Consider the following 22,281-nt stretch of genomic DNA (forward strand, 5'->3'; position numbering starts at 1 on the left):
CATCTATCTGTACAAATGGTATCAAAATCAATATTAAAGCGGTATAATTAAATCAGTAGCCCGAGAATTCGGTTAATGATATTAATTGCTTTCCCTTCCTGCGTACGCGCAGGTTGCAACCTTGTTTGAGAAACTCCTTAGCAACATTAGCGGTGCATAAAACTTGCACTGGTTTAGATTTCACGATGTTTTTGAACTCGAATTCAAATGTGGTATTGCGTGGGTCGGTGATAATTTTTGAGAACGGGAGTGTCCAGACCGCCATATTGGAAAATGGATGGAAATATGATTTATCCATAAACTAACGTACACAATCCAACTGAAATATATATAGACTTGTCATATTGGCGCTTTGTGAAGTAAAAGAAAACTAGAAGAGGCATCCTCGGAAGAAGCGTACTTGGAGTTCCATTGCAAAATCGAATCGACGAGATCAGTAAAAAAACCAGAGTAACCGATATATAGCCCAAAGAATTAGATACGTACTTAGGACATGCAAATCAATTACGCGGTTAACCGAAAAAACCGAGTAACTAAAAAAGTAAGTAGAAAAAAAGAAAATCGGATTTTTCGGTTTTGTTCTAAAACTATGAAATAGCGGCTTATGTGACTGTACATAATGAAAGGTATTAAAAAAGAGTGAGGGTTTATGAAACGAACCGACAGCCGAGTTTCAAAAAACATCTCACGAGTGTTTATTGCCTAATTATGCACAGTTACATACACTGCTTTATCTATACACATATTATAAGCTCTCTGTGCCGTGTTCAGGAACCGCATGTTACGACTGGCGAAATGGCGGCAAATAAAAACTTTTCTCACGCATGTCACACGACCGTAGTTTTTATTTTTAATTCAAAAACAAACTAGAATCGGCCCCAACTATCATATCGTTCGATATCAAGTAACGTGTGAAATTGTCAAAATTATTTGCTATTGACTGCTATTGACATTTCATTTCGAATAAAACTTCATCTCGACTGATATCAGAATTGAGGTCCAATCATATTGTTTTGTTTTCCAGAGATGTTCGAAATTTGAAAGTTATTATAACATCGAATTCAGATTCGCTCTGGACCTTTTGGAGGGAAAAGTGTCGTTTTTATTTTGACTTTCAATTATTTTGTGAAATCTAGTTTAAAGTGGAATAGGATAGTGCTATTGTGCCTTAATCGAAGATTAAAACGCGAAATTATACAAATCTCGAGCTAAAATACCCGTATCGGCCCGTTTTAAGGAATCCCGAATCAATCCAAACACGCGCCGCCTCAAATTGCCTATCCTCTTTGTGGCGGCCATATTTACGGAAACATATTTGAACTTCATGTTTAGGCTGATGGCTTTGCCAAAGCCTTAATAAAAAAAAACATCGAATTCGATGTGAATGATGCAATAATAACATTTTCACAGATAAGAAATTTGTTCTAACAAAACAGTTTACCTTTATACTGGTCTTAATTTGCGGTTTTAACACATTATAGAGAGTTTATGATATGTGTGTATATCTCATAATACCATCGTATCGTGATGCATGCAACGCGAGTGTACCGTGAGATTGTGTGCGTCCACGGCGCGCGACGTGCGTGCGCTTATACAAGCCCTGCTGCTACGTTTGAGGTACAGTACTTATCTTTTAATACTTGGTCTACCAGTGGACGTCTGTCGGTTCATGTGAAGATGATGAAGCCGATGTACGTACGTAACTAATGTTGCAAATTATTTTCCATTCAATACTACAAACTTAGAGAATACATTTCTTTGGCAAATAAATATTTCGTAGCAGTAGAGCTCCTTGTGAAAGAATTCGTCCAGGGAAGTACTGCCACCTTATCTATTTCTGCCGAAAAACAGTAATGTCACCATTACTGTGTTCCAGTTTTGAAGGGTATGGGTGCTGGTGAAATTACAGGCACATGGGACTTGTCAACTTATGTCGCAGGATGACGGGCGCAGTGGCAGTACCCATCAGATCTTTGCGATTTAAAGCTCTATGGACAGGCTTACCATCAGGCGCACGACTTGTTCGTACCGTCACTTGATATTATAAAAAAAAATCTGATTCGTTTTATATGGAACTTTCGCCAAAGGTATGTATGTATAAAGAATGCATTTCCTTATGCGTTTATATTTTAGTATGTTAGTCTCCATTCTGGAATAGGCAATAAATCATCCGTGGTCGTACATAGACAATGGTCTATTTGGGGACCGCCCATACTTCAATTTAGTGGTTATATTTCCTTATTTTGTTGCTTTGTTTAACAAGCTTTAAATATTAATTTGTTCTTCTTATTGAAACTGTACTTCGTAATATCTTACTTATAGAGTGCTTGTGAAATTACAGGCGCGTGGGGCTTTTCAACTTATGCCTCAGGGTGATGAGGCACCTCAGATCTTTGTGATTTAAAGCTCTGAGTGGCACTGCGACTGTTACGGACAGGCATGTCGCTTACCATCAGGCGCACGACTTGTTCGTCCCTTCACTTACTATCATAAAAAAATCTATCTACGTGTACTATAAAAATGTTATAGAGATAAAACCTTATAATAATAATAATAATAATAAAATTTATTTACTGAGACAACTGAGATCCAATCAAATGTTAGTAGGTACAGACTTAAAACTATATTAGTACTTATATTTTACCAGGGACTTTGTATTATTTATTAAGTGCCGCATAATTGGGCACTCATTCCTGTCAGCAACTGTCTTCACGAGGCTATTGGGGCTGTTACGTATTCTCTTCAGTAGCGACGTCGACTTTTTACGTACAACAGCCGTGAAACTATCTACGCGCGCGTCATTGAACAAGGTTTGGCACTGCAGAAACGTGACAGCCCCAACAGCGTCCTGAAGGCATAGTTGTATTGCACGCACAGAGCATTCCGAGAGGACCGAGTGTAGCTCTTCCACAGAGATTTTCATGATTCTTTTTTTGTTGGAAAGGGGGAATTCCATAGTGGTCCCATTTCATTTTGAAGCAAATCACCCACCTTTAAGGGTGGCTGTTCACGCATGAAGATTCATTTTTATAAATAGCGCCTATATTTTACTTAAGGAGCAATTATTTTAATGGTTGATTTTGCCATTTCTCCAATTCAAGGCGTTTTTCTCTCAATAGTGGCGAATTTAAGGATATTTCAATAAAACTTAGCAAATAGACGTAATTCCACGTACTTTGGAGGTCGGTTTTTTTAGTACTTTGTACTGAGATTATTCCAAATGCGGTAGCACCCCCTGACCAGCATCCGCCCCGATTGCTTCCAACCGACCTCCTAAAACTCTTCAGCGCTCGTTGGGGGGTGGTAGGAACCACTTTGGGGTTTCCCAAAGTGGTCCCAAAATGATCTGGGGGCCTACCACAACCTCTTAAAACTTTCTCAACCTATTTAAATTCTAATTGACTTGCTCTCGTTATCTGTATAACCATCACATTATGACGTGAATTCATTAACAGACAATTTGACGTTGAGTGGTAAAGTGGTAAAGTGGTCTAACTAAAAACAAAACTAAGTTCCAATAATGATATTCAATAAAAAACTTATAGGATGCCAACGAATCAATGGGGTTCGGAATGATGCGGGTGATCGTTTGAATCGCGTGGTTAGTCTATAGGGAATCCGTCATGGTTAGTTACTCTCTTGGGTGACTATTGTTTTTATATTTCCTCATATTAGAGTAAACGACCTGTTTGAAAAATATCCGCAATACAATCATTGATTGCATTGCACATTATGATATCGAGTTGTTATGTTTTCGTGATTGTTACAAATAGGAAATGAAATTACACTACATTGCAAAAAAAAACGAGCATTAACATGTATTGTAATATCAATTGAATTATTTCATAATTATTCATTTTTTGTTCTGAATGTTATTCCATGTTGAATAATACATGCTAGCAGCTAATAATGAACATTACAACTTTAATTTTTTTTATTTTATAACAAAATTTCTGCTATTTTCAAAATCAAACGTCAACAAAACGCGGGGATTTTTCTGTTAATGCAGCGATGCAAATGCGATGTAAACCCTATGCAGTAGCGATGCAGTAGCTTGCAGCGATACAAACGCGCGACTGCGTCGATACAAACGCGCGATTGCAAAATTACACTGGTGATTTATAAGCGATTGCATTGATGCAATTTTGTGTTTGTTGATTAATAGAAGTACTGCACAAGAATAGCGTTTACTTAAATAAGTTTCATTACGATATGGACAACACTATAGTAGCTAGTAAAGTCACTCTTATCGATGAAGGTTTTAACGAAAGTTATGTAACACGGCGGCTTGGAATTTAGGCTTTTTATTTTTGACAAACTAATAAAACAGTTTAATTGCGGCGGGAAGAATGGCCACCCTCCAGTTCTGATATTAACTCACTTGACTATTCTTTCTTTAAAGCGAGCCCTCGTCAAAGAATCGAACCCAATCCCACTGGAGAAGATTGGTGCCGTGATCCAGAAGTCAGAACGTCTAAGAGCTTGTGTTAGGAATAGAGGCGATCGTTGTGTAGTGATTGCTTGTAGTAATTGGTTATTATCTACTTAAAATTATCTGCAAATTTCAATACTTGTTTAATAATAATCTCAGTACAGAGTACTAAAAAAACCGACCTCAAAAGTACGTGAAATTACGTCTATTTGCTAAGTTTCATTGAAATATCCCCTAGTTCGCCATTATACAGGACTTGATACTGGAGATAATAAAAATAGGTTCTCACTACGACACTACTCAAAGTATGTCGAGAGAAAAACGCCTTGAATTGGAGAAATAGCAAAATGAACTAAAAGTAATTGCTCCTAAATTAAAGTTAGGCGCTATTTATAAAAATGAATATTCATGCGTGAACAGCCACCCTTTGAAGTGGATGATTTTCTTCAAAATGAAATGGGACCACTATGGAAGTACCCCCTTTCCAACAAAAAAAGAATCATGAAAATCGGTTCACAAATACCGGAGTTATCGCGTAACATACATACAAAAAAAAACAAAAAAAGAACATACAGTCGAATTGAAAACCTCCTCCTTTTTTGAAGTCGGTTAAAAAGAACCTACTTCAAAAGTTCGTGGAGTTACAACATCATTTGCTAAGTTTTATTGAAATCGATTACCGGAATTCATCCCCTAGTTTGCCACCCTTAGAGGTGGAATATTTTCTTCAAATTTAAATGGAACCAATACTGAGGTACCCTCTTCCCAACAAAAAAGAATCATCAAAATCGGTTCACAAATGCTTACACACAAACAAAACATACACACAAATAAAGTACAATCGAATTCAGAACCTTTCTTTTTTGAAGTTGGTTAAAAATATAAAATTTTTATATAACTTTACTTCGTTTTAAAACTTATGAACACACGAAGTATAAATGTACGAGCTTGAAGTAAGTTTTTTGGGGAAGTAAAATAAATATTTTCAACACACATACCAATCGTCTCATAGATTGTCAAACTCAAACCATCTTTATTTCACAGGTACGCAAATTACACTTGAAACTGGAAATCGTCATATTGATTAAACTCTACTGCTCATTCGTGGTACATTCCCCTGAGACGAATGAGCAAGAGAGACTCTAGAGATTGTCTTTGTAAATATACACATTTGAATACATTTATCATTTACAATATTTATTTCAATCATCTTAGATCGAGAATACCTGCAAGTGCTAAACGGGTCACTAAAACGGATTATTGTCTGTAATAAACTTTTTATATAAAATTCTTGTTTCACTACTTTTTTAGATTTTGTTTTATAATACCATGTGACGGAACGAATAAGTCATGCTGTGTTATCACTCAGAGCTTTAAATTGCAAAGATCTAAGGGTTACCTATCCGTAGTCTGAAATGACATTTTCCAGAAATTACGTTTGCTCGAATTTTCATAACCTCGAAAGTAATTTTTAACATCGACAGTAAAGAGGAAAATGTTTTTTCCTCTGAACCTAATCGTCTCTTTGCGACAAAACATCCAACATATCCTGAAAGAACAACGGTTTCGTTATAATTCGGTTTTCGGTGTAATGAAAATTCAAACAAACGTTATTTCGGAAAAATAATCGAGTTTGTGATAGATTACCGATGTAAGGGGCACTGCCACTGTGCCCGTCACCCAGAGACATAAGTTGACAAGTTCCATGTGCCTGTAATTTCACCAGCACCCTTACCCTTCAAAACCGGAACGCAGTAATGCTCACATTACTGCTTAGCGGCAGAAATAAATAAGAAGCTCTACTCCTACTGAAAGAAGTTTTAAACCTCGTAAATGGTAAAATTTGAATATCTACCGTAATCTTATTAAAGAAGCATATCTACATACGATACATTGCTTCATAAACTTTGTGTAGAGGACTGTCAAACAGCTACTTTATTTTTATTCCTCTCACTATTTTTCATAAAAAAATTACTCTGAGAGTAGTTAAGCTCTCTTGAAATGTGAAATGTTCCCTGAATGCCAGCTGCATTGAATTGCAACGGCGAATACTTAGCATTTTGACCTGTATGGAATCCCTTTGTTTCCGCCACGACATTTTCAAGGTAATTTGTTGGAAGTTTGACTCATATTACACATTTTGTGGCCGCATGGTTCGTACTAAATGTTGTAGTGAAAATTAGCCTTAGCCTCAAATTGTATAAGGGGCGTCTTGGTTATGAAACCGAGCATGTCTTTGGCTGCCACTCGGGGTTTTTTTATTATCTTTTATAAAGCAATCGAGCAAGTCGTGCGGCCTATACATAACTGTCTCCGTGACCGAACGGTTACTATGCTGCTCTGCCACGTAGAGGTCCCGGGTACGATTCCCGGGCCGGGGGAAATATTTGTATGGCCTACATTTATTATTCCCCTTTCTACCTTCGTTCCCAGTTCCAGCTGCTACCCCCTTCCACCCGCACAAGGCGTACGTGCATAAGATGCTCGTTCGTCCTAGCTATAAAATAAATTTCTTTTTAACCGACTTCAAAAAATGGAGGAGGTTCTCAATTTGATTGTATATATTTTTGTGTGTATTTTACTTTGTTATGTATTTGTGAACCGATTTTGATGATTCTTTTTTTGTTTGAAAGAGAAAAGAGAAATAGTCCCAATACAAGGGTGGCAAATTAGAGGATGAATGGCTTTTGAGGTCGATTTTTTAGTACTCTGTACTGAGTTTATTTAACTAATCTTCTTTTCGTGCAGAGCAGTTGTGGATCAGACTCTTCTCCCATATCCAGTCTACACTGTCGATTGCTTTTTTTCAAGAAAAGGTTGACAGCGCACTTTCTTGCTTGAACTCCCTTTGTAATCTTATTGTTTATTTACATATTTATTTATGCATGCGTACCTATGTTTATATATTTATGTGTATGTATATTGATGCTATTTATTATGATTAATTATAATACACTAAGTATTATAATTAATCATAACATACACTAAGTATTATAATTAATAATAGTAATGGTGCGTGCAGGTCTGGCGAATGCGTCGCAAACGCGCCTGTTCGCTTAAGTTTATTATATATCTTTCTCATTTCCTCTTTCACGCTGTTGCCCGCTTATATCCTTAGCTCTCACTGTCCTGGGTTGGCTGGAAGAGATATCTATTAGAGATAAGTCCACCTTTGCTCAACATCTGTTGTATTTATTTGGTGCAATAAAGAATACATAAATATTATAATAATTGGGGTGCACGAAAGGAGCCTCCCAGCAATGGCGTACAAATAGTACGTCTGGCGTATCTTGGGCAACAATTCGCGAGTAACTTACGCCGATTGGTAAATCCATCACCACGATGGCATATTCCATATTTGTGGCGAAACAGCGTGGCTAAGAGCTGTTACAAACGGCGAGTTTTAGCAGCGATGCAAACGCGATGCAATCGCGCGTTTGTATCCATGCAATCGCGAATTTGCATCGATGCAATCGCCTATACTGCCTCCGTGACCAAACGGTTACCATGCCGGACTGTCACGCAGAGGTCCCAGGTTCGATTCCCGGGCCGGGAGAAACATTTGTATCGCCTACATGTATTTCTTTCGTGAGTTTGGGTGTAATTTGTGGTTGTCTAAGTGTGTGTCCATGGCACCCGCGACATAGGGTTTCCCTAATACGGGGCTGTGTTGAGTGTGCGTTATTATTATTATAAATCGCAAGTGTAGCGATGCAGTCGCGCGTTCACATCGATGCAGTCGGCTATAAATCGTAAGTGTAGCGATGCAATCGCGCGTTTCATGAACGCGCGTTTGCATCGCTGCTAAAAGTCGTATAACCACTCGAAGTTCTGGTTAATAATTTCGATAATGTTGTCTGCTATCGATACGATAAGAAGAAGAAGATCAACAATAACAAAAAACAAGTCAAGCATTTTCACAAAAAATATGTATATCATTGCAGTAAAAAACATAATGATATTCAATAAAATTTAGTGTCTCTAATGTTTTAAAATAAAACCATAGTAAAAATTATCTAGTCATTTATTTCAGACATAGGCAGAACAATCTAAATCTAGGTACAAATATTTACAACAAGAAATTCTAGATTTAGGTTTAAAATGTATCTAGATCTAAAATAGTACTAAATGCGAAGGAATGTTATGTTTAATACGGTGTCATAAATAAATAAAATTATTTTACAATATTGGTAACAGTAATGTGGAATTCTGGATTTAATAACAATTAAAATTTTGACAATTAACGAACTTTATGCTTCGGTAGGCAGATAGCCAATGGTTTTGACAAGTAAATCATCATTCTAAAGGTTCAAGTTTATTGCATGTCAAAATTTTAACACATCGTCAATGGAAAGGTAAAAAAGTCTAAAGCGGTATATAGGGGGTGCCAGGAAAATATTTCTTTTATAGCGCCACGAGAAAGTGACCACATATCGGTATTGAATACGTGACGATACCCGAACAGATTAATGCAAAAAATGTCCTAAAACTACTGAGACAAATATTACTCATCTTCGATTAAAATGGTTCTAGACTTGTTACCTATCTAATGATGATATTTAGATGAAAAACAAGAAACCCCAGTTATTGTGTTCCTTTAGCAGGTTCTTGATGTGATCGATTGCAAGTGAAAGTACAGTTGGATTTTTTCGAACTGTATACTTAGTAGTCACAGGGTTTCACGTTTTTGCAGTAAAAAAAATAAAATTAATCGAATAAATTATAAATTATTTTTCCATAAACTTTATTGGTGGGTCCGTTTATTTGTTACATTTTAAAATTATAATTAAACTAATTACACTTACGACTAGACAGGTACTATACAGCGAATACTGTCGTGGGTTCATACACGGTGCTGCAAAAAACGTACTCTTTATTCGACATGAGAAAGATAATTGTCTTAGAATTTTTTCTCATTTTTTTTATGTAAAATTGTTGTACCGTCTTCAAGCACCACGAATATGTTATATTAATTATTGATATATTGCCTTTGTACATACGATTTTTTTTAATTTCTTTACTTTATATTCAATAAACTTTTAGTAGATAGTTAAGTAGAACAATGACTTTATATAGTTTGCTTGCAATGGAGTATATGATTACGCACTGTTATAAATAAAATAAACAGCTGACAAGTTACTACAGAATCCAAATTTAAAATATGGAATTACCAGCCTTCTCGTATCTCTATGGTTTTCGATGTTCTGACGTAGTTAAGTAGGACAATAAAAATCTTTTAATTGGTGCATATAACGATTTTTAATACAATTTTACAGTTGTTTTCGTGCAGATGTGCATGCGCAAATTACATGTTATGGCAAAATTCTTTTTTTCTTACTCCACTCATAGTTTTCAGTTGTAAAAATCAGACAAAGGCACTGTTACCTATCTGAAATACAAGTTGCTGGTTGGCGGCAGAAACACGTAAGGTGGTAGTGCCTCCCTGGACAAACACTATGATAATGGGTTCTATTGCTTCAGCGAGGGTTACATATTTCATAGTACTTTGTAGCCCAGACCCATTTGAAAATTGAGTTTCATTATTAATTTGTTTTTTTTTTGTCCCACTGTATGTATGTCAAATACATATATTTTGAATTCTGTTATAGTATCGACGTTTATTAAAGATGTTTATGTACTTTCAAAAAAAGAATAGTTATTTTTATCTTTCGCAACTCGTTATGGGTTTATGTCTTACCTGTCAAACATTAACTATACACATTAACATTTTTTTAATTCACTGGTATTTTCACAACATATTGCAAAGTTTACAAACAAATATAATCGCCTCTATTGGGATGAATTAAAACTAAACTAAATCTAAGTTCAGTGCGTCTGTCTCTCTCTTTAACAGTAAATGTCGTTTAGATGTCCTTGTAACTTTGAATATGCCAGTTAAAGATTCAAATGAACATTAAAGGTAAAAGTCTAAAGCGGTATATAGGGTGCCTGGAAAATATTTCTTTTATTTAGTAGTTTAAAAGAATTAATGTTACCTATTTACAATTATAAATAGATTTTTATACTGTCATTGTAAATTTTCGTAAAAAATCCAAATATCTAATTAATTTTGTCCAATTTTCAATTCGGTACCAATTCAAAGAAAAGCAATCACTGAAAAATAATATTACTTCGTAAATCAATAAGTTGGGTATGACGGGTGAACTTAGGGTCACACCTCACTATTCGTCAGGTCAGCACCGCGATTTAATGTTTATGGTGCTGATGTTTTCTGTGTGGTTCGATACTTAATTTTCTAAAGTACCATTACGCTATGATGGCCGTTTTGACGTTTATCCGCTCATCAAGTTTCGTATTAATTCATAGCTACGTTGAAGGAAACAATTACTGTACATTGTAGTCAATAGTGACGTGCAGTAAAATTTATGGAATGTATTTTACGACACAACTCGGCATTTGTTTTTCGAAATTAGAAATTTTAATCGTCACTTTTAATCCTATGATTGCTGGCCAGCGCAACTTCTACCTCCGGCAAATTCGCGTCAAAGCTCAATGCAAATTGACGTTGCTTTGGTTCATTAAAATATACTGAGTGAACTGTTTATAGAATTGATATTCAATTATTTTGTGTGAAATTACTCCAATAGTTTGTTATAATTATTAATACAAAGATCGAACACTGAGAAAAAATTCCTTCGATCCGGCCGGATTCGAACCGACGTCTTCTAGCATACCGTGCCAGACGCTATACCAACTAAACAACGGAACCAACCAGCGAAACTCACCAATTTTTCTATGTGTTTCTTGTCGTGTTTTTGTATATGGTTTTGCAACGACTTTTTAGCCGTAGCGCCATCTATGAGAAATCTTAAGTATTTCGTTGCCCAGTTAGATACCTTTACAGCTACCAGCCCTGGCTAGAGATGTCGCTGTTCACTGTATTTAAATTTTCATTGAATTGATATTAATTTTTTTTTTATGTGAAATTACTCCACTAGTTTTAGTTGGTAAAGCGGTACACGGTAACACGGTATGCTAGAAGACGTCGGTTCGAATCCAGTCGGATCGAAAAAAATTTTTCTCAGTTCGAATTTTGTATAAATAATTATAACAAACTAGTGGAGCAATTTCACATAAAAAAAATATTGAATACCAATTCAATATAAAGTTTAAAAGGTTAAAACTTTTTAATCTGCTACCCTTGCAATACTAGTTATAAATCTAAAAAGTTATAGATGTGACTTGCATTTGATTATATTTTTTTCGAGAATTAATTGAGACTTCACCTCACTATTGTAATCTGTCAAAACGGCCAAATTAGCGTGCCGGGAGGTACTGTAGTGGAATATTGAGTTTAAAAATACTGGGCATTATACTTACATTCTAAAACACCTTTTTACAGAAATGTGCACATATTTTTTGTATTTATTATAAGCCGCTATACACAAAAAACGGCTAAACCGTGAGAACTACCCTTTGAACATCGACTACTATTCTATTTGAACATCAAACATTAAACAAACATTAAAACTAGCACTTAAAGTCTCTTCACTTGCAAACTCCTTCTCACTTCGATTTTTAAGAAAATTATGAGTACTCATAGCCAAGTCATTCTTCATGATCTAATTAGGACAATTGATCAGATGTATTCTAGAACGTTTAATGGGGATTTGTATGGGAAAAAAAATAACTTTTTTTTTCAATTTTAAACATAACAGTCAAATGCAACAGGCATGAAAGCTTTTAAACATTTTTTTAAAATAGTTTAAAGCCTCTGAAAGAGCTCATATATTTCTAAACTTCCAAGTAAGCCAGGCAAGTGATCTGATGATGATTTCTCATTCAGCAAGCATCACATTTACAATTGTTTTACTCCCTGTAAGCATTTGCTTACACAGCCTCGGGCTAGGGTCTGAGTACATGTGTCCTGCTGGAGAGCAGATGTCGCACGGATTGTTGGTTGTTCCCGTCACTGCTGGACAGATCGCTGGTGCTTACTACGGTCGGCTGGGAGAAATTCTTGCAAAGAACTAAAACCTGGAAATAAATTTATTTATTTAGACGTGGTTTATAAATCACTATCTCGTTAATAATAACGATCTCGGTGGCTCAACGGTTCTGCACTGTGGACGCTGGATGAGGAGGTCTCGGGTTCGATTGCCGGTAAGACCAATTTGTGAAATTGACCATTCTGAATTGGTTCTGCGCTGGTTGTTCCGGGCAGTACCCCAGAGTGGATACTCATAGTACTGGAATTTCCCTAGTTTGAGACCAGGCTATTGATGTGGTTCTCTGGCATTTTATTATTATAATATTTATCGGTGAACAAATCAGCAGTCAAAGAATTTTAGATTCTAGCTGTACGTACCAAGAAAGAGGAGTTCGAGCAGATTGGTGGAATGTTGATATAAGAGTGTAAAAATTCCACAATCGTCCGTACATCCATTTAATTTTCATCCAGTATAAACTTTATGAGAAGATATTACATGGTATCTCAACCGTTCATTTCGGTCACCGGTCGTCAAGATGTGGATGAAGGATTACCCATATATTGTCGATGTTTCATCAATTCGCTGAGGTGTGGAATGTTAAATGGAAAAATACATTGTCCTAAATCTAATAGTATTACGACGGGAGAGGAACGGGTTGACAAAGCTGTTACTTACCGTGTATGAAACACTGACAAAACCAGCCATTGCTCCAACCAGCACGTCCCACCAATGGTGTCGGTGGTCCGTGACCCTCGTGAGTGAGCAGACGGCGGCGTAAATCAGGCAAATTGTTTGAATTAGCGGAACCGCAAGTACTGATCGGTTATGCCAACTGAACGCTCGCCGCTGGAGGTACCACTGTGGAAAGATTTAGGATTAAAACTGTGAAATTAAAAGCAAAACAACGTAATTTTTAAACTTTTATTGAATGTCATGATGTTTGACCACCATGACATTTTTTTTACAATAATTAAATATCATGGTCGTCAAACAATCAATAAAAACTTAAAAGTTACAATATTAGAGGACATCTCTAGTCAGCTTTTTTTATAATATCAGTGACGGGACGGGCAAGCCGTGCGCTTGATGGTAAGTTACACGCCTAGTCGTGGGAAAAAAAACACTTCTGTAGTGTATCCAATGGACACATGCATTTTGGAATAGTGATAAAATAGAGAGTATGATATATATATCACATCTATATATCATACTGTCTATTTTATTTTATTTTATATAATTCAATACAAGCTTAAATATCCTGTCGCTTACCGCCAGGTGCACAACTTATTCATCACATCAATTGATATCATAAAAAAATCTCTGTCGACTGTTCGTGCACCGTAGGTTAAGATGAGTAGTATATATATATCGTCGAGCTAACTAATAATACAGGGAATACGAATTACTATAATCTTTTAAATAAATAATGCACATTTAAACTTACTGCAAGAAATAAGCCACAGTGTACTGAAAGCGCGGCGTGCGCAGACGGGAAGCTTCGGCTTGAATCAATCTGGAGGTAGCGGGAATACTTCGAAGATAGGCACTTGTACGTCGTTATGAAAACCGACCTGTTGACGTAGAAAAGTTATTAAATGAATTTCAAAAAAATGAAAACATACGGTTAAAAGACGCGAAAAAAGCTGATTTTTTTTCCTTACATTTAATGTTTTATTTTTTATTCAATATACAAATATCCGTAAACTTGGACAATGTCCAACAAAACGACATACAGATTGAGTGTGGATCAAATGAGCTGCGAGTATTACAAAATTGATTTATAAGCCGATATTTACAATAGGTGTACACCTTTATACAAAACATAACCACATTGTGTGGCTATTGGTTCAATGTTAATGAGCAAGAAAGTTTAAAAATATTAATCAATTCATAAATTAAAGATGACCTCTGCCGACAACGGGGTACCGGGTTCGATTCCCCTTAAGACTAATTTGGAATATGAGTTTTTCTAAATTGGTTTTAATCTAGGTGTTCTGGATGCTGCCCCGAAGTGAATTCCGTTGCAAGTTTGAGACCAGGTAATATAATGGTCAGGCACATTATTTTTGTAGCAGCCATTAGACGTTCCAGAATGTCAAACTCTCATCTATATACCTTGGTGTATACTATATCCATGGTGTATACAATATATTCCAATCATCGTATTCTCGATTTTAACATACGACACACATAGCTCACTGACACTTATTCACACAAACACCCACATCCACGCAGAAACACACACACACTCTCACATACTCACACACTTCACATCTTAGTGCAAGCAAAAGTAACGACCTTACACTATAAATCAGCATAAAGACGCACGTACGTATAAATAAGTTTCTTAACCAAAATTATAACCAGTCATCTACCAACCAATGACTCATTTATTACTACTACCTTATATCACCATGGCGTAGCGGTGACAACTAATATCCTTTCACCTGCGTCATGGTACAATTTTGAATCAAAACAATCTTAAATAAATACGACGCGGATTTCACTATTGCAATTACCTTGGAAATTATTCTACATATTTTATACGATAATAAAGTAATTTCATGGAGTTTCTCAGACGGACTGAATTCCTAATGAAGTCATACGTCAGAGAATTAAAGTAAGCGACATAGCCCGCAAAATCAGGAAGCGTAAGTGGCATTTGGCCGCGCATGAGAGGTGATAGCGGATGGAGCGAACTTTTCTAGAGTAGCGATCATGTCAAGAATAGCTAGAGACCCCGCAGCCTTCTGACAATATGTTAAAAACAGAAAAAATGATCGACGGCACACAACTGAATATAACTATGAGGGAAACATCGTTTCGGGGCAGGACGCAGTTACTGCATTTGCGAAACATTTCAGCTCCGTATTCTTGGACCGCATGCCTGAACTCAATGCGGAAAAGGCTGCAAAATCCGGTGGTGCGTCGACGTCGTATCTATATTACTATAGACAAATTAACTGTCTCAGATATTCGTCGTTCCGTTGGGAAATTAAATACCCATTCTTCTCCTGGGCCCGACTTTATACCGCCTTTCATGGTCAAAGATTGTATCTCTGTTCTTGAGGTTCCGCTATAGCATTTGTATAACACTGCTCTAAAAACTCCCACTACCCCCAAGCGTGGAAAGGGTCAAGAGTAACACCAATACCCAAGGAAACTTCCAACGTAGATATTATATCATACAGACCAATTGCGGCTCTTTCAGTGTTCGGAAAGGTGTTTGAAAGTATCATTGATTCACGCCTAAAACGACAAATTAATCCATTGCTCATTGACTGCCAGCATGGTTTTCGATCTTCGAGATCCACTACAACCAATCATATAAATTTCGCAGATTACATATTATCAAAATTAGATGATAAATCCCAAGTAGACACTGTGTACTTCGACTTTAAAAAAGCATTCGATTTAGTAGACAATGATATCCTACTTTCAAAATTTTGCTGAATTTGGATTTAACTCTAAACTCTTAAACTTTTTTGCTAGTTACCTCAGAGATAGGAGTCGATATGTTCAATTTGCAGACTGTCGCTCTGAGTTCTATTATACTCTATCAGGAGTTAGTCAGGGGAGTACGCTGGGTCCTACACAATTTCTGATGATGATCAATGATTTGCCTACAGTAGTTCGGTACGCAAAATGTTTACTATTTGCTGACGATGTTAAGCTATACATCGATGTAAAAAGACCTGAGGATAGCAATAAGTTGCAGGACGACAACTCTGCAGTAGAGGAGTGGGCACGGACCAACCGCCTTCAGTTCAACTTATCCAAGTGCAAGGTTATCACTTTCGCAAGAGTACAAACTTACGCTGCTTCTTATAGCATAGGCGATACTGCGATTGATCGAGTGGAGGTGATTAGGGATCTTGGTTTGACTTTAAATTCGCAGTTTACTTTCAAAGACCATATTATAGCATTTTGCAAAAAGGTAAGCCGGACACTGGAGTTTATTATGAGAACAGCTTATCCTTTCAGCGACTCCAGGGTAGCTTTGATGCTTTACAACGCATACGTTCGCAGTGTATTGGAATTCGGAGCTCTAGTGTGGGACCCTCGCGAAGCCACATTTAGTTACATGATAGAGAAGGTGCAGAAAAGGTTTGCAAGATTTCCGTATAAAAAGATGTACAATGTTTACCCGTATCTTTTCCCTACTATGTTTGTGTACTGAATGATTGGATTGGACAGCTTATTACTGAGGCGTAAACTAATGCTCATAATACATTAACACGCTGTTTTTAATGGTGGGGTTGACAACATGAGAATGGTATCTCGGGTGAGTCTGTTTGTCCCTGACCGATATTTGCGTGGCGGTGGTGCTATACTACAGAGGTGCGTGCGTCCCTTGTTCGTGACGCTTCGCTTGCGCACCTGCGGTGGTGCACAGGCACTTACTGCTCGGGCGACTTCTTTGCTTCGCCAATTGCTCACACAACAGTCACGTGCCGACATATTCCATGACAGTTCAAACGAATTCTTAAAATATGCTGTTTTGTTCCTCAACGAATTTTTAAGAATCCAAAGCAGAGTATATATAGTTAACTATATATTGATTAGCATATAAGTGTTTTGGCTTCAGCTGTAAACTTATATTGTGAATAAATAAATAAGTAAATAAATAAGAAAGAAGTAGTTCAGGACTATATCCTGAACAAGACAAAGATGGCGACAGCAGGTGAATATAAAACACAATCAAGCCAAGCATGCCCAAACTACGTTTGTAATTGTGAAAATAGAGGGGGGTAGCAGATTTTGGTTGGCCCCCGGCGGCAGAAGTCGATGCTTACGCTACTGGATGAAGGTAACTTACCCGTTACAAGATCGTCCAGTATCAGGATCACATAAATCGAAGAACGTAGGTCTCGGCAAGCCAACAACGCATTTAACCACCTCCAGGATTGTCAAAACAACCACAGCCCCATGTATATAGTCCCGGTAGAGTAGCGCTGCGGTCTTTGCGCTTACGCATAGCTTGTTCTTCTTTAATGTGTATTCATCTTCTCTGTGGAGGATTGCTTCTACAGACCATAGCTGAAAAGAATGTGATTTTTTTAAATGTATTGGCAAATTAATTTTATCAGAGATTAAAATTAGACTGATATTTATTTGTAATACACAAAGTTAATTTTAATTTTAACTTTTTTCAAAATACAATATAATATAAATAGCGGATACACATAAGGCACTCTCTACCAGGCAATCATATAAAACACTACATTGACGCGCTCGGATTCTAACAATCCTAAGTAAAATCCGTTAATGCCCGAAATCGAAGGCAAAAACTATTTACAACTAAATATTTGTTTAGACGATTCGATTTGCTTTTCTATGGAATTGATTTGCGAGAAAATCGCATTGGAATAAATCCAATTTTGACTTGCGTTTGAATCCATTTTCGTAAAAATTGAATCGTAGTGCGCTTTCTTAGTAACAACAATTCACAGAATTGAAAGGATTGTATCATGTGGAGTTGCAATTTTTTCATAAAAAAAAAAATTATTTCGTCGAATAGAATTATAGCAAATTTCGTATTCACCGATTCCGCTAACGATTTAAAACCCAATTAAAACCCAGGCGGTTTGATTGGTTTTTTAACCCACTGGTGGTTCGCAACATCGGTATAACGTACTTCGATATTCGATGTAACGTTTTCGATATCGCAACCATCGATGAAGCGATTTTCGATAATAATAACCAGATCCGGAGGATCCGGAGAGAGGTATAAATAGTTAAGTTCTACACATTGACGTATCTTGTTCCTGTGCTATGGAGGCGATTTTCAAACAAAAATGTGTAGTCTGAAGTGCCGTTGTCCGTACCTATACATTTACTAGCACCCTTATTATCTTTTCAAATCGCAACGTATGAATGCTTACACTACTGCTTGGCGGCAGAACTAAGTATGGTGAGGTAAATATAAAAAAAATAAAAAATATGAAATTATTCAAACGAAGACCGACAAAAGATAAGCCAAATAAAAATCACCACACATCACAACCTATCTGAATTCATGAGTAAAACAAAAGTTTTATTATTTTGAAACGCGAATAATATAAATTTTATTACGTTATCATGTTACTTATGTATATATTTTCTTTTATGGGTAATAATGATGGAAAACTACGGAGTTTTCATTCATGCGTGTATTTAGCTGCAATCATAAACAATATGGTTTGCTTAACAATTAACTTAAACTAACAAGTTACACGATTTCCTCGTGGCAACGTGATGCAACTACTTATTGTATTTACCGTAGGTACGTTAACAAAAGATTATTTCCAAAGAGCTAAAACAAATGAGCTATGAGCTCATTCTACTTACAAGCTAACTTCTATCTTTGTGGTGCTGATAAATAAATGGGAGTCAACCCTAAAATCTCGTTTAAACTTACCACAAGAAAAGGAATGACGATAGTGATGGCAGCCACTAGTGAAATAGAGAAGGTGTCTCCTGTGTAGGGGAAGGAGAGTGCAGGATCCTTGCAGGTGAAGCCAGCTCGTCTGCTGGGCAGAACTCCCACTTCTAACAGGATTGATATTGCCGCCACTGTGGACAAAAAGAAGCAATATGTCATTTTTATTATTACACCACGTTTCACGCAAAGACATTTTCGAAAGAAATTCAACTTCTAGAAGAACCAGTATTACATTCAAATGAAGAAGTGAAAGACATTTAAGAGTTTTATTAGCCCGTCACGTATTCTAGAGACACACGGTGTCCGTAATACAAAAATATGTTTAAAGAAACATAATAAAAATTTTGAAATTTTATAAAAATAATTTTATTAAAATTATTAGGGACACCGTATGTCTCTAGAATATGTGACGGGCATATAAAACTCCTAAGGAGTGCACACTCCTTCAGTTGAATGTAATAGAAGTTCTACTACAAGTTGCTTGTTGTAATAGCGAGAAAAATTCACCTATTTCATAGCTTTTTGTTTCATTAAGTATGAAAAATTTGTATGAAACGTCTGTTTTGCGGACGTCTCCTTAGTAAAAAATCTTTATTTTCTGACATGTAAATTATTCAAACATTCAAGCTGGTACTATACTATAATCGAAGTATAGTGAGTTTCTTGGGTTCCACTCAAATTGCACAGTTTTCAAATAATTACACGCTTTTCTCTATCGATACGGAAGAAATTTGTAATTTGCATAAAAATACAATTCTGCAGGTGGCAATGAAGGGTGTTAGTGAAATCACAAGCACATGGGACTTGGTTACCACCAGGCGCTCGACTTGCTCGTTCGTGCGCACAGTTTTTATAATAAATAAATAATAAAATTAAATTAATTGTTAAATACATAATTGGCAGGGAATCGTTCGAATCTTTTTTAACCGAATTCATAAAAAGGGGAGGTTCTCAATTCGACTGTTTTTTTTGTATTTTTTTCGGCATTTGTGAACAGATTTTGATGATTCTTTTTTTGTTGGAAAGAAGGTACATCAGTAGTAGTCCCATTTAAATTTGAAGAAAATATTACACCTCTAACGGTGGTAAACTAAGGGATGAATCTAGTTTCGCGCACTTTCCGGTAATTCCACGCACTTTTGAGGTAGGTTTTTTAGTACTTTGTATTGAGACTATATATTATGGTATAAAACACTCGATTACAAATTTAAAGCCCGTTTGCAAGGCACTTTATTAGTCCAGACGCCCTGTCATTTCTAAACATATATCTATGCCTACCTACTAAAGCACTTAGAAATTGTTTACATTTTGAAATTTACGATAATAATCAAAAAGTTATGTACACTACGTAACTTATCTTCGATATCTATCGACAGGTAAATTGCTACTTAGCTTATTTACAGGCAGTTAGTTAATTGACAAGTGAAATTTGAAAGTCTTATTTATATCTGTTATGGTCGTTATAATATTATAGTGATATTTAATAACCTATTTGAACATATAGAGTCCATTATATGACTTTTTAATAGAGGATATATTTTTCATCGCATGACGATAAAACAGAGAGCCGATAGAAATATTACCGTAATACATTAGTTAATAAAATAACGAATTTCTAAAATTTGAATTGAACGAATTTGAAAATGTCCGTGCTGTATTAAAGTAGGTATTAATTAAAAACATAAAAAAATAATGTCAAACTACAATTAATTATGTATCGGCCATGTTGATTTAAAATCTTTTTCAGGTAATTTTTAACCGAATTCAAAGAAGGAGGAAGTTCGGCTGTAAGTATGTTTTCAGATATCTTATAATAAGAATAAAATATACCAACGGATTTATATTACATAAATAATGTACGATAAATCACGTAGTTGAATGTGCTATCATCTTTTTTTTCATCGAAAGAAAAAGTAAGGTGCACCACAGTCCGTCGTCCAGTTCGAATTTCAAAAAAACGCTTTTGCACGCAGATTTCGAATGAGAAAGGAAGCCTTTCCGAGCTATTAGTGAGGTGAAAAAGTGAAAAACCGGAACGCAATAACGGAAATAGGTAGCAGTACTGGACAAACTCTTTCATAAGGAGATCTACTGCTACTATACAACTTGCTGTGGTAGTCTACAATGTCAGTTTTGTCATATTATTATCCATCATTTTAAGAAATGAAGAGAGATAAATTTTAATTAAAGAAAGTACGACCAATAGTAGGACAGTATATCCGCAGAGAGCAGTGCCTACACAATCATTCCCTATATTTTACTACGTTATTAAGTCTACATAAATTCTTATAGTAATTGTAAAACTAATAGATACAATAATCAAGTTAGATAGACGTAACAAATGCTTATTTGTTTTACGGCTTAGTTTCAATTACCGTGGAAAATCAGTTATTTCTTTTAGTAGCAATATCTACGAGTTTCGTACGTATAATGTAACGTTACATTTGACATGACATTTTACCGCGTTACGTTGTTTTTTTTCTATGCGACTGATGTACGTCGTTATGTCTGTCAAATTAAAAATACTCCATCGGTCTGAATCATTCATTTCATCAGCCTATTGTATTCCCAACAGAAGGATGTCGAGTTCGTTAAAGAAGGTCTATAGAGACATCTTTTTTTGTCTTATCTTGCATGTTCTGTGGCAGCCCGTCATGTACTGCAAATGGCATGTTAACTCTGTCTATGATTGTATAATCAATAGCTTACTCGGTTTTTGTATGATAGTAAATGACGGAACACGCCTGTCATTCAGTGCTTTAAATCACAAAGATATGAGGGGCACTGCCACTGCACGCGTCACCTTGAGAAACATGTTGACATGTTAAAAGGTTGTTTCAAAACTTGGCGGCAGAAACAGGTAAGGTGGCAGTGCTTTCCTGAACGATCTATTTCACAATGAGCTTTACTGCTGCTTAAAGTAGAGCATTGTTTTTATTTATTTCACCAAAATAACATACACGTAAACTTTGTCCCATTGGTGTGGGCAGAGCCGTCAACGTTCCACTTGCGACACGATCTTCTACATCTTTTGCCCATCGACACGTATCTGTGCTTCCATACATACTCTTGCCTTTCTTTTGGATGTCTTCAATTTGGTTGTGGTGGTAAGTTCGCCTTACCAAATTGCCCGTTCACTCTCGCCTCACAAATTTGTTTCATCAGTCGTCTTTCCTTCGGATAACTTGATTATAAACGTTGTATAAAGAGATTGACCGCCTCGTTTCAGAGAACGTTACTGGTATGGAGATATCCAGGTGCACATTTTCACCAGAATGCAGCTACTTAATGGCAAATGCCATTAAGTCGACTCCTTAAAGATTGATTTGAATGTACTAGTATCTAGATTATTCAATCATTATATTGGTAGATATATTGGACGCTATTTATTTCAATCTGTTGTATTGGTATTTTGGGAAACGACATAATTTACATTTTCATTATTATACGAATCAATTTATCCATAGATTAGT

General features: G+C 36.1%; 1 protein-coding gene across 2 annotated transcripts in view; it reads right to left on the reverse strand.

Moving 5' to 3' along the window:
- Positions 1-11,582: 11,582 nt before the first annotated feature.
- The window catches only part of LOC113230754 (phospholipid phosphatase 2-like), a 135,283-nt gene continuing 124,584 nt past the window's right edge, over positions 11,583-22,281 (reverse strand). For both annotated transcript variants that reach the window (XM_026464833.1, XM_026464834.1), the window contains exons 3-7: positions 18,785-18,939; positions 17,204-17,424; positions 13,829-13,955; positions 13,060-13,242; positions 11,583-12,430 (exon numbers count right to left, since the gene is read on the reverse strand). In XM_026464833.1, the coding sequence (XP_026320618.1) occupies positions 12,299-12,430; positions 13,060-13,242; positions 13,829-13,955; positions 17,204-17,424; positions 18,785-18,939 (818 nt within the window). In that variant the 3' untranslated portion in view covers positions 11,583-12,298. The remainder of the gene's footprint in view (positions 12,431-13,059; positions 13,243-13,828; positions 13,956-17,203; positions 17,425-18,784; positions 18,940-22,281) is intronic.

The sequence above is a fragment of the Hyposmocoma kahamanoa genome, unplaced genomic scaffold (genome assembly GCF_003589595.1).
Source record: "Hyposmocoma kahamanoa isolate Upper Pololo Valley unplaced genomic scaffold, ASM358959v1 64, whole genome shotgun sequence".
Lineage (NCBI taxonomy): Eukaryota > Metazoa > Arthropoda > Insecta > Lepidoptera > Cosmopterigidae > Hyposmocoma > Hyposmocoma kahamanoa.